Below are 13080 nucleotides of genomic sequence, written 5' to 3'. Positions count from 1 at the left end.
ACATAAATCATTAAAACAGAAACATGCAGACACTCTTTAATGACTCATTGCAAAAGTGATTTTGCCGTACCTTTTCTGTTCTGTTCTTTTGTTGTACGAATAGTCGTGCAAGCTGAATAGGAACTTCAGTGAAGAATTCTGTATTTGATTTATGCACTGTAATTTAGTGCAACACTTCTTGTTCTATTTATACTGTAGTTTTCAGGATAAATCACCATGAAATACCTGAACATGGTAATGATGATTAAATTTATTGCTTTGTTTTAAAAAAAAAACCAAACTGTTGAGGCAGCACTCTTTCTCTCAGTTTAGACCACTCAGTGTATGAGCAGTACTTTGCAAACTGTGGATGCTGTGAATTTTCAGTTGGAGAGTCAGAATCCTGTTGTAACCCAAGTGAAGGAGATAATGTACCAGAGAGAAGAATGAATCATGTGAAAAGCCTGGAGAGCTGTAGTCAATAAACAGATTTTGAAAATGAATCTTGAACAACGGATTGTTGAAAGAAAAAAAGTTAAAGTTGTAGGGTTCACTACACTGTCAGAAAACACAGTGTATGTTTTAGTCCAAGGGATGGACAATAAAGGCTGCATGCTTTTAGCAGGGAGTTTCTCAGCTGTGATCCCCGTTCATAATTTCTAACCACAAAATGGGAACTAATTTCATGGGTCCATAACTTCTATTATTTTGAGGTCAAAGCAGAGCTCCTCCGAATGATGTACCCAGAATATCCAAAGTCTATTTTCTATGGATATAAATGCAGGCATTCAAAACTGTATATATTTAATGTCATTGAGAAAGGATAAGGAATTATGAATTTATTACCAAAGCTACAGTGGATAATATACCACAGAAGTAATATTTGAATCACAGGATACTTCAGGTCAGAAAGGATCATCTACTCCACATCCCTGTTCAAAGTGGGCCTGGCCTCAAGGACAAAGTGTAAAAAATGAATGCATAACTTGAAGAACTTGTTTTTTCGAAATTGTTCTTAAAAAAAAAAAAAAAGAGTGACAAGCAAACCTGAAGGTGGTGTGAAGTCATGAGAGTTTGTATAACTCTCATGTGCTGTGTGGTCAGGAAGCTCAATGATGCTTGATTTTGATGACAAGTGTCCATTGTGCTACTCAGGGCTAGTGAAGACAAAATAGAGAGTTCAGGTTATTTATATTTGCAGTATAAAAAAAAATGATGGCACTGAGGGATGGAATAAAAACTTAAGCCACCTGCAGTCTGGAGAAAGAAAGATACATAGGTGTATGAAACAAGAAGTAGTTTTAAAACTATTTATTCATATGGATGTGCTTACTGGAGTTGAGATCAAAGTGGCTTTTTTTAGTACAAAAATGACAAATAACAGTGGGGTTTTTTTCCTAAATATTTGCTGACAAATTGGCTGAGGTTTCTTTTTGGTCATTTTTGCCACCACAAAACTGTTCTGTGCCGCAAAGTATTGGGGAAATACTTATTTCTAGATTAGGCATGCATTAATGGAGGAGGAAATTTAACCTTTGGTAGCTGGCACCTTATTTTTCTGCAGTTTCATTGAATGCAGGTTGAGGAGAGATGGATCATAGTCACGTTGAAAGCCTCTTGTGGACGTGTGCATGTGTGTGTTTGCATGATGCATGACTTGCAAATAAAGCTGCAGAAGTGAAAGCTCTGCTTCGAGTTTTGACCCCCTGTTCCTCTGAGTAGATTATCTAACAGACTTAGATGATGTCTAGTTCAACTCCTTCTAGCTAAAAATCAGTCTTGTTGATGTGAATGTTTCACTTGAGTGTTTGAACCTACGTTCTTAAGTTCTGACAAAAATATTTTCATGACTCTCTTAAGATACATGCATTTATTAAGGAGCCCTATTTCTGAAATATCTCACCTTTTCAGTGTAAGTAAAGGCAGGGATGAATTGCCAGGGAAGTGTAAATGCTGAAAAAAATTTTGGACCCCTTCTCCACTCCCTCCTTTGGATTGCTAGAAAAAACCCCACAACGACCATGTGCTATAGAAGTGTAGCTCTTTGACTTACACTTTATTAATGCACTTCAGCCTGTGGTGTTGGTTTATTTGCAAGACTGAGAGGGGATGGAAGATTAGATGATAAACTGAACTACATCTCTGTATGGTCACAATTTGTTTTTCTCAGAACATATCTGTGCAGGCAGTCATCTAGTACTGCTAATTTTCCTAGAGGATGAATTCTATTATTTTTTTAAGCAGGAGTATGTTCAGTGTGACTGGAAAGTTTTTGTCCTTGAACATTTGTTTTCATATATAAGTATCAGTTTTCATGAGAATCTCTGATGATTCCTTCATCTTTGACTCAAAATGTTTTTTCTAAAAAACTGCAGAATAAATCGACAGTAATTAAATGCTGGTATTAATTTCTTACAGAACTTTTTAAAAACTTTTACTCATGTAATTCTTAAGACTATCATGATGGTTTATTTTTTTGAATTGTCTTCCATTGTACAGTCAGCAGACAAACTGAAGAAAAAGAGAGGAAGAGAATCTCTGTGCAGTCACAATCACAGAAAAGATTAGGTGAAATGCAAATGACCTAACTTTTTCATCTTTTAATTTTGTTTTCCAGAATGACAAATCCCCAGGGCGTTCCACAAGTCGATCAAGTAATATTTCAAAGGTATGTGATATCTATTTCCTTTTTCTAGAATTTAAAGAAAACTAGGTAATTAAATATAAAGTAGTACTTTAATCCATTATATTCTTTCTTTAGTATTTTATTTATAAGAATCAGATTTTAAAGTTTTGCTACTGAATATTATGGTTAGCCTGTAAACTCCATCATAAATATACAGTTAGTCATTACTGTAAAATGTGTAATAAGTAAGTAACACATGCACTTTTTTATACCTGCTTTCTCCAATTGTTCATTGTTAACTTAGCACTTTGGCTTAAGATAGAATTACTACTTTTTTTACTTTCTACTTTTCTACTCCTGCTTTATCTAAATTATAACAGTTGTAATGGGAAAAGCTATGAATCTTTCTCCATTTCAACCTGAATTCTTTTTACAGGGGTATATGGTTTACTGAGGCCAGGACTTTATATCTACATGCATTTTGGTTTTTAGGAAATAGAAGGGAAACTTTAGGAAAGGCAAAATGTAACTTTGAGAGAGACGGGGAAAACTGAGTGGAGATCAGAATCCAGATTTGCAGTGGACTACATATGTTTATATACCATTCTAGGAAGACTAGTGATTTTTTACTACAATGATTTGGTTAAACATCATACAAACAAACTTACACATTTTTGCAACATCTCTTCTACTTGCAGAAATTTATTCAATCTTATTCCCTGTTGCCAGTCTGATCCAATCTTCCTGCAGTCTTCAAAAGCTCTGTTTTGTTCTTGCCAAGGCATCCTGATTATCAAATCTCTTATGCTAATCAGGTCCAAAGTACTTTCTGTCTTTGCAATAGTGATTTTTACCAAAGTTATTTGGTTTTAACCCCTTTTTGTCTCTAATTCTGGTTCAGATATGGCTGAAATTTATGCCAAATAGCCAAGATATACAGGTGAAAGGAGGTAAAAGATAAAAACTTGGTATTTTTTAATCCAGGCCTAAACATCTGCAATGCATTATGTTGGGTTCTGAATATTTTCCATTTAGGGCAAGCACAGTATCCTTAAACCTCTTCCCAAAATATTTTTGTCTTTGGGGTATCCATTGTGAAACTTTTTTCTTCTCATAGCATAAAACAAAAAAAAAAAGACAACAAACCCCATCTGTGATTTTAAGTTGAAATACTATTTCTATGTTAGGTTCTACTCTCTTAAGGGAAAAAGAAAGACAGAGAAAAAGATGTAGAATATACCCAGCCTGCTGTAGGATATGACTGAAACCCTTGTAGGCTTACTGCCTGTCCTTAGAAATTATATAGTTATATACTTAAAAAATTGATCATTGGGAATTGCCTTAATTATTATTTAATTGCAAGTTTTAAATGCATGTCTCTTGCTATAGTTACTGTACATCTATTATGAACTGATATAACTTTTTCTGCTCTTTTTAAAGACAAGTGCATGGATTGCACAGTGACAAAACGTATATTCACTGTCATGAGAAACATGCCAGTGCCTAAACATTTATTTTGAAGTGATTTCTTCAGAAATCAGTATTGTTGCTTATTAGAAAGTGATAGCTGCACTGGTTTTAGTTGCAATTTAAAAAACCTAGGTTTCAGTCACGCACTTAATCTGTTTCTGATGTACAGTGTCATGCATTGTTTTGGATAGATTTTTCTATGTGAAGCTACCTGCCAATGAAGTTTTTCAAATGTTGAAAGACATTTGACTGGAATTCTAGTTTCATTTGTTGTCTGAATTAAAATGCTTTTTTATATAAAACTGTTTTTTATATGTGTGTGTATCCATAGAAAAGCAGACACCTGACTTTGCAGGTTAATACTGCATGGCAGAAAGTGATGGTAAGAAATACTCCACCTCAGAACAAGACTGAAAGCTTCTAGGCCAGATAAACTACATGCCAGAGGCAAGAGCTGTGTTCTGTGCAGTGTCAGATCTTGCACAGAGTAAAAATTTCAATGGGCAGAAAAATTAGATAATCTTTATGTAAAACTATAAATTATTGTCATCAAAACACTGTCTTTCGCTGTTTTCATTTGCCTGTACATATAAGTTAAAAAGGGTCAAATGGAATTATATTTTAATGGTTACCATATGTTGTGTATTCCACCCTTGACTGGATGTAGAGCTTCTGTCCCAGAGCAGATATCACTGGATTTTGTGCCAGCCTATTTGGGAAATGAAATACAGCATAGATTCTGTAAATACAGATTCATTTGTATTTCATAATGCTCTCGAATTGTTTGTTAGGAGAGGACACCTGAGGTTTGCAGTGTAGGCTTGGGCAATTTTACGTGCTAGGTGCATGAATTTTGAATCTGAATTTTGTGGTATTACAGATTAAACTGAATTGTTGAACACTGAATATGTTTTATCTAGTTATAATGAGAAGGAATGGTTTTGATTTGGTATTTTCCAGATCCTAGTTAGTATATATACACCTATTCAATACAGAGATTTTAAAATCAAACATTCCCAAGACAGGTGCATGGGTGTGTGTGTGTGTAAATCAACACCTCAATTTTTCAAAATTCGCTTTTGCTGTCTGTTGAGAGTGTAGAAGTTTAGCATGTTGAGAGGACTTTTCTTATTGCATGTAATTTTTTAGCAAGAATTTCAGTGACAGACTACTTAAGGTAAATGAAAGAACAAAAAATATTTGACTGACAGCTGTGGCTGTCTTCAGTGAACAGCAACCTGGGAATTTGTTCATTTGCCTCAGCCTTTTGTTTATTTGTATCAAGAAAACTGCCCTGAAACTCCAAAACCAACTGCTTCTGTTAGTTTTCCACTCAGAGACAATTAGGAAAATGTATCCATGATTTTTGCTGCACTTCTGGTATTAACCTAGATTTTTCCTGTGCAATCAATAAATCAATAAACAATCTTTTTTCATTCTGCCCTGCTAGTGCTTAATTAGGTATGATTAATGATTTAAAAATTAGATTATTAAGTCATATTTTGGACTGGTCAGTATTTTACATTACCTTGTATTGACAAATTGTAGCACTGGGTAGTAGTTATGGCTTTCAAAACCTATCTACATAAAGAGAGCTATACACATAAAGATAAATATAAAGTATTTGGAAATGTGAGTTATGAGCCAGCCTTGATGATTTTAAATTATTACTATTCTTCTAAGCATTAGACTTGTTTCCCACCTATTTCCTATGTTGCTGGTAGCAGAAGGAACTTAATTATTCTTTGGGAGAGATAGTATTGTGCAGTCTTCTTGATTTCAGAATTGAAATTATCCTATCTGCATGTGTTTAAAATCTAAGTAAATTAAAAACTTGACCTTGCTCGTTACCTATTTTCTGTTGCTTAGTTTTCTGTGCACTGTAACTTCTTTCATTAAAATTGTTATGTCTTCCTAAATATATGTATAATTTAAGAGGAAAGCTAGTCAGAGAAGGATCTGATGGATTCATTGTTTCCTGTTGTGGTTAACCAGTGGAACAAGTCTTGTGTCTGAATTACAGTCTGTAGTCTTTATGCTCTTTATGTGTTTCTGAGGTTGCCTGGTTATGTTAAAATGCTTTCTGGAAGAAATGTTTCTAAAACATTGTAATTATCTTTCTGTTTGTTAATTATGATTCAAGAGCTCATTAGAGAGGGATGCTGTCTCAGCAGCAAGATTTGAAATTCTCTGATGGGAACCTTGGGCTTATTTTTCAGTGCAGAGAAAATCAGGCTTGGAGAAAATTGCCTGAATTTTGTTTTGCCTCAATTATTTCTCAAAAGCCTAGAGGAGGTGTTAGAACATTTTTTATTTGCAAGTCTCTGAAGCATCCATATAATAAAACTCTGTCAAGTTATATCAGGAATTGAGGTGCTTGTTTTGGAATATTCTGTGTGATAATATTCACATGTCTAATTTAAAATATGAATAACAACAGAAGAAAGAAAGAAAGGGAAATAATTATTTTTACTGTATGTTAGCAATTTCTAATTTCTTGTGTCTGGTGGGGCTCCTCTCAATAGGATAAAAATGAAAACCAAAAGGCACCAGGATGCCAAAGTACCACTCACTAAAGTTCTAGATGAAAAATTTATTGTTGCCAATGTATTGATTGTTGATTCAAACCACTCAGTTTGTGACTCTGAAATTTCACAAACTGAGTATCAAATTCTGTAATAAGTAATGCAATATTCATTCTTTTTAATTATAAATTACTATTTAATCTCTTCCATTAAAATTAAATAATTTTTCACACGTGTTTTGATATTCTCAAATATTTCATCCTCTCTCAGTATGAGGTGAATGTGTGAAGAATCCTGTATGGCAATTTGGATGGTTTACCCAGCTTGAAGCAGAGCTCACAATTACACACTGTGAGTGTTTCTAATGGCCAAACACCACCATGTCTTAGGCAGTGACACCAACAGAGAGCATGTAGTATCTCCTGACAGGTTTTATGGTGAAAAAAACATGAAGGGACTTAAGTGTTCTTTCTAAAGAAGTTCTTACCATGGACTTTGTTTTTGCCAGAACCAGGATTGCAGCGTTTCCAAGATAACCTGTTGCATGACTGAATCCAGTTGTGTGACCCCTTGTGTTTTGCTACAGGCAACGATGGTGCTACAAGTTAATCCATAGCTCTTACTGTTCTTTGCCAATTCTCTTCCAGATAGGTGGTTGCTTTTTTTATTCAAGGAACCATGTAGTTCCATCCCCTTCCTAGTGCAGGTTCTAGATTATTGTAGTGAGCAACTGAGGGAAAACTTAGGGCTTTCAAAAAAAGAAAGCAAATCAAGGGAAAAAATAAGTCCTCGCTCTTATAAAGCATAAAATGTCAGCCTTCATAAGTGCTTTTACAGTGGATAATACCATGTATAACAAAACTGGCATTCAAATATGAGTATAAATGTTACATTAGTCATCAAATCATTCTTCTTGCTCATAAACAGAATCATTATTATGAAAGCTGAAGACTAACCTAGCACTTAGCTCTCATTTACTGAAAACAACAATGCAAAGTAAACAAGTTAGGGAAAAGATTTTGTTCATCAAAACAGAATTAGTTTTGAACACAAAAAAAATGGAAGGCAGAAAACTAGAAACTAGAATTAGATCCATTGCATAGTAACTGTTTCTGCACTTTTCAAACTCCTAGATATGAATGTTTGATTTCTATTAGAGAATGCTTTGTGGTTAGTCCATACAATTTATTCCTTATTTACAATAAGCTTAACAAAAGGCACAATGGTAGAATTTACCTAAGTCTGCCGGAAAATTGAAATTCTGAATAAAATTGCATGAATATATATGATGGTATTAATTCCATGGGGACAGCCATCAGAAAATAATTCAATGTCAGTTTACTCTTGGATACACTTTTTATTGGAGCTGTTACAAACTGATGTTCTAATGAGAGGGAGTACATAGAAATGTGTGATTGCGTGTATACGAGAATGCATACAGTTTTACAGATTCTGATTTATTCCATCACAGTTCGTACAAACTATTCTGAGTACACCTAAATGTGTCACATTGACACATCCAGATAAAGTTGCATATATGTGTGGAATGTGTTTTGCCACAATTTTTATGTTTTTATACAAGCTCACTCAGTGTGTAGTGCCTGTATATAATTTTAATTTTTGTTAACAGAATTCAGTCCTATCCTGTGATAGCCAATAACACACAGAAGCAGCTTTGATTTGTTTTCAGTAAATGGAGCATTCAAGTTATTACATATGCTTATTATTTATAATTATTTTAATTATATCCATAATTACTAATAGTAATTATAATCTGTAACATACCTGTTGCATATATATTCCAGAAATCTTTGCATGGCTTTTATTTTTTAACCATGGCACTCAGAAGCACATTGCACATATTTGTCCTAAAAAACAATTTCAGTCAAGCAAACTTTGTTCCTACAGTGGTAAAGAATTGGGGGGTGGGGGGGGTCATGCAGTTTTATGTTTATTTCACTTCATAAAAACACAGTATCTCCTGTTTTTCACAATGATGCATTCTTGGGGTTTGACTTCTTTCAGTTTAGTCATTTCAGTATTACTACAACTATTTGGCTTTGGCACATTTAGGCTTCTCTCTTCCCTTAGGGCTGGAATAAATAGTCATCAAATACACTCCAGAATGGAGTTGTTCAAATCTAAGAATGACATCCTCACAGATGGGATTTTATCCAGTCTGTCTCCTGCACAGTCCCCCAGACCAAAGGAAGAACGTGGTGGGTGTCTGCACTCACATGCAATATGACTTGTGGAAGCATGGCAGGAATGGCATCTGAGGGAAAGCTCTTTAGGATAAAGGAGTGTTCTGAGGGTTTCAGTCATGCAGATAGAGGGATATGTGAAAACAAATGCCCTCTTTGGAACAGAGATTCTAAATGGTTCTCTGACTCCTGCCTACCTTTAGAAATAAATTGCTGCAAAATCCGGTAACGAAGGAAATACAGGTTTTGTGCTTCATCTTTCCTATAGGCTAAATTTCCACTTAGCTCCCTCCAGACAGTCAAAAGCTGCTGGTCTCATGGCTCTGCATCTTTTGTATAAAACCTGGCACATCCTTTGTTCCAGTTGCCTACATTTTTTTTTTAAATATGAAACATTTTTATTAAGAAAGTGATAATGGCTAGGAAGATGCATCCTTGAAGAGAATCATAAATGAAAAATACTGTGTTGCTACGATACAAAGACTTTTGCATACTATAATCCATCTGATAATTCAAAGCTTAGCTAGCAGTGCTTCTATGCCTATAGAAAAAGTGGGTTTTTAGTCAAACCTGTACCTTGAAAATAAAGATTAACATAGATTAGTAAGGTGGGAGAAAGCAACTTAAACAAGCTGATTAAATCTACAAGTTAAAGCTGTAATTACTCGTTTGCTTGATTTTTTTAATGATAGTATAGATTTGCCATTTGGAATTTTGATTTGACATTTCAAACCTCTTTGTAACATGATCATACTCACTTTCAAAGGTGCCGAATGGTATTGTTTGGCAGAACCCTGAAGATTTTTCTGCTCCTTCCTTGTGTGTTACTTTTCCCTTAGTTCATTCTCTTCAGAGGCAGGTGAAAGGAGGGGAAGGAGGAAAGGAGAGAAAGAAAAGGTTTGGAGAAGAATTGTGCAAGGAATAATTTACAAAAAAAGAAAATCTGTGAAAGATAATTTCTTTCTGTGAAAGAAATTCAGTTGCCAGTTGATGTAACAGTTGCTGTGAAGACATCAATCAGATTAAAACAACTTTAAAATCTGAGCACAAAGCAGGAATTCTATCATAAAGAAACAAAGAAAGAAAAGAAAAAAACCTAAAACAGTCAAACAAACTAAAACCCAGAAACCCTCTCCCCAAATCCATGTGCATAAATTTTAGTTTCCATCAAGACCAAGCTTGTAAAATAACACCCAGCTTGGGTCACCTTTATCATGTTTTGGAACATTTTTAGACCTGAGGAAATGTCCACATAGAAATTCATAAAGGTGGATGTTTTCCGCAGAATGTTGCGTTGTTTACAAAGCAGAAATTTTCAGATTAAAATACACAGATTGGGTCTCCTGCTGAGCTTATTGCCATACAAACTGCTCTAATCTTCTAAGATATCCACTCCTCGGTGTGCTGTTTTACAAATAGGATAGAGTTTCAGCTTTTTAACTATAATGGCTGGTGGGATCTGGAGTATTCTGTGATGCATCACTGCTATTAGAGCAAACTCAGTAGGAGAATAAAAACATTAGACATATTCCCTGTCTGCCCTATCACCCATCAATTGTCTGCAGCTTTCTGCTGCAGCAGTGCTGTAAGTTGACCAGCTTTTGGAAATGCCTCTATTCAGAACAGAGACAGGATTCATTAGCCTTTCTGTGATAGCTGTGAGGCCATTTTATCATTACATCATCTGGTTTGTTAATTTAAAGCTTCACTCCCTTCCTGTGTGACTCTGCACTTCTGGAATCTGCTTTTACTCAGCTTTTCTGTTAGGCCAAAGCAGATCCCTTCTATGTTCTTAAGAACAGCACAACTTGACTCATGTCCATGCACTAGTTTCAACATGCAGGTTAAGCAATAGATGGCCTCTAAGGACTTGTTTTTTAAATATTATTTTTGTTTGTTAGTATGTTTTGGGGTTTTTTTGTTAATTGTTTTCTGTAAACTTCTGTCAGATCCTGAACACCTAAGTAAAGGCAGTCTTGATTTGAAATTCTTACTGTTTGCACCAGTTGAACTTATTTCTGTTCCCCATTTGCTGGTTTCCAACACACATGTACACGTTTGTGTGTGTGACACTGAAGTCCCCTTGTGTTGGGTGTGTGATTATCATCCTGCTTATCCTGAAAACTCTGTATTTACCAGCATTCTGCTTGAAAAGCACACTATCAACATCCCAAAAATAATTATGATGATGAGTGCCCTGTCATGTCTGTTAATTGAATCGCATATCCTTGACAAGAGATTTCATCTAAACTGGCCGAGACAGCAGAAGGTGGTGACTGGGGAATCTCTCTCTACTAACAATCTCTTTGAAATGCCAAACCTAATCAGCTGGAGTTGGCATTATCCCTTAGACCTCTTCCTTGTGTTGATGGCATAGAGAAATGAGCTGCCTTGCTTATAAATTAATAGTGAAACAGCTTTATTTTGAATTACCACATTTAATTCTGCTACTGATGTAATTTGTTATGATAAAATTAGTACAGTGCTTGTTTAGTTTTCCCACTCCATTGAGCTGTACAATATACCTGTCTGAAGGAGACATTCATTCAAGGAATACTGTTTTTAAAAAAAAAAAATTATTCAGCCTCTCAGGTGGAATTGGAGTTCTCAGCATCAATGTGATCTCTGTATTCACTAAATACAGTATCTCAAAATACTCAGTGTGCTAATATAGCAATGGGATGGCAATTATAGCAATTAGATCTGTCTGCTTCAGACTGTTTCTGACATCTGTTGCATATACATTCCCAAAAGAGCTGGACTGATAAGACGTGAGCAGAATATATTCAAATTCTCATGTTCTGGTTTGTCAGATATGCCTTGAAAATACACAGTTCTCTCTGTAAACACACTTCCCAAGTAAATGCCCCTTTAGGTATCTTTGCTCTCAGACTGGATTTAAGAGATGTAATTATTAATTTTTTAAAATTAGTTTGAGATGTATGGCTTGTAGAAGAGATGGCAAAGAGGGAATATTGCCAAAAGAATTGGGGTAAGCCTAGAGGCAGTGCTGGTAGCAGAAAGCAGATGCCGTTACTGCTGTCAGAACAGGGTAGGATGAAAAAGTTAAGGAATTTGGGGATAGAGATCTGGACTAGGCATCCATCTGAGTTGAAATATTTACAGGTTCTTAAAAACAGCTCATCTAGCTGTAAATTATTATATTCATATGACATGTGGTAGGAAGGACAGACCTGACGTTAGCAGGTCCTTCCACAGCTATATAACTGGACAAACTTTACAAAGACTGGACCTATTTACAGAATAAGGGCCTCCATTTCCTCTGAGGTACACAAATCAACATCAGAAAATTAATATCAGAAACACTAACCTTTTTGATTTTAGAAGTCAGTCCATCAGTTCAATTTTTTTTTTCCACAAGATCAAACACTTTTAAGATTCAGCTGGACAGGGTGATGGGACATGTTGTCCACACTGTGCTTTTGCCGAGACAGGTTGGTCTAGGTGATCTTTGAGGTTCCATCCAACCTGATATTCTGTGAATCTATGCTTTTACCACGAAAAGCTGATTTAATGTAGAAAAGCATATATACGTTTAGATAATATAGATAAAAATTTGTGTTACAAAGTTGTAGAAACCAAATGAATTATATTTGATCACAGGTAAGAATCTGAATTATCTTGTCTATAACTTGTCATGCTTTGTTTTTTAAGAATTACATGGTGCATTGGCTTTTTGCCTACCAGTTGGCATGTTTGCTCTAATAGGGCTTAGACAAACAAGCAAAAAGCATTAGTTTTTTAAAAGACATTTATCTAAATTGTTTTTGAAGGAAATAAACTTTTCTCTGAGTTATGTACAATAAACATAACAAATATAACAGCATCATGTCTGCACAGCAGAACTAGAAAGTAAATTTGACTGAGCAGGGCTGAAACAGTCCAGACCTCTTGACAGTTGAAAGTGAAATTCAAGATTTAAATAGTCAAACTGATAATGTAATTTTTATCTTAAAATAATTAGATTTCCACTGGTCTGCAGTTCCCAATCATAAGTGTAAAAGCTTTTCAAGGAGTTTGTTTAGTTTTTGGCTTTATTTCAGCTCTCTTAAGAACTGTCTAGCTTGCTTCCTGCTTTAATAGCTGCTGAAAGTTTCTTGAACTTGTGCAGACCTACTGTATGGTTGCTGGGCCAGCTTAGCCAATCTCCTTATCCCTTTGAAGGGTACTGCTTGTGGCAAGGTGATGTAAAAATTCCTTTTATTGCATGGAGATGACCTGACCTCCATCTGAGACCAGATCAAATCCCTGTAGT

The 13080-nt window shown here is 35.2% G+C and overlaps 1 protein-coding gene across 5 annotated transcripts in view; it reads left to right on the top strand.

The window, feature by feature from the left end:
• MARCHF1 (membrane associated ring-CH-type finger 1) overlaps positions 1-13080 on the top strand; it is a 227766-nt gene that overhangs the window by 177027 nt on the left and 37659 nt on the right. For all 5 annotated transcript variants that reach the window (XM_019006422.1, XM_019006423.1, XM_015625093.2 and 2 more), the window contains one exon: positions 2597-2647. In XM_019006422.1, coding sequence (XP_018861967.1) covers positions 2597-2647 — 51 coding nt within the window. The remainder of the gene's footprint in view (positions 1-2596; positions 2648-13080) is intronic.

Source organism: Parus major, chromosome 4 (assembly GCF_001522545.3).
Source record: "Parus major isolate Abel chromosome 4, Parus_major1.1, whole genome shotgun sequence".
Taxonomy (NCBI): domain Eukaryota; kingdom Metazoa; phylum Chordata; class Aves; order Passeriformes; family Paridae; genus Parus; species Parus major.
This window is presented reverse-complemented; position numbering and strand designations above follow the sequence as displayed.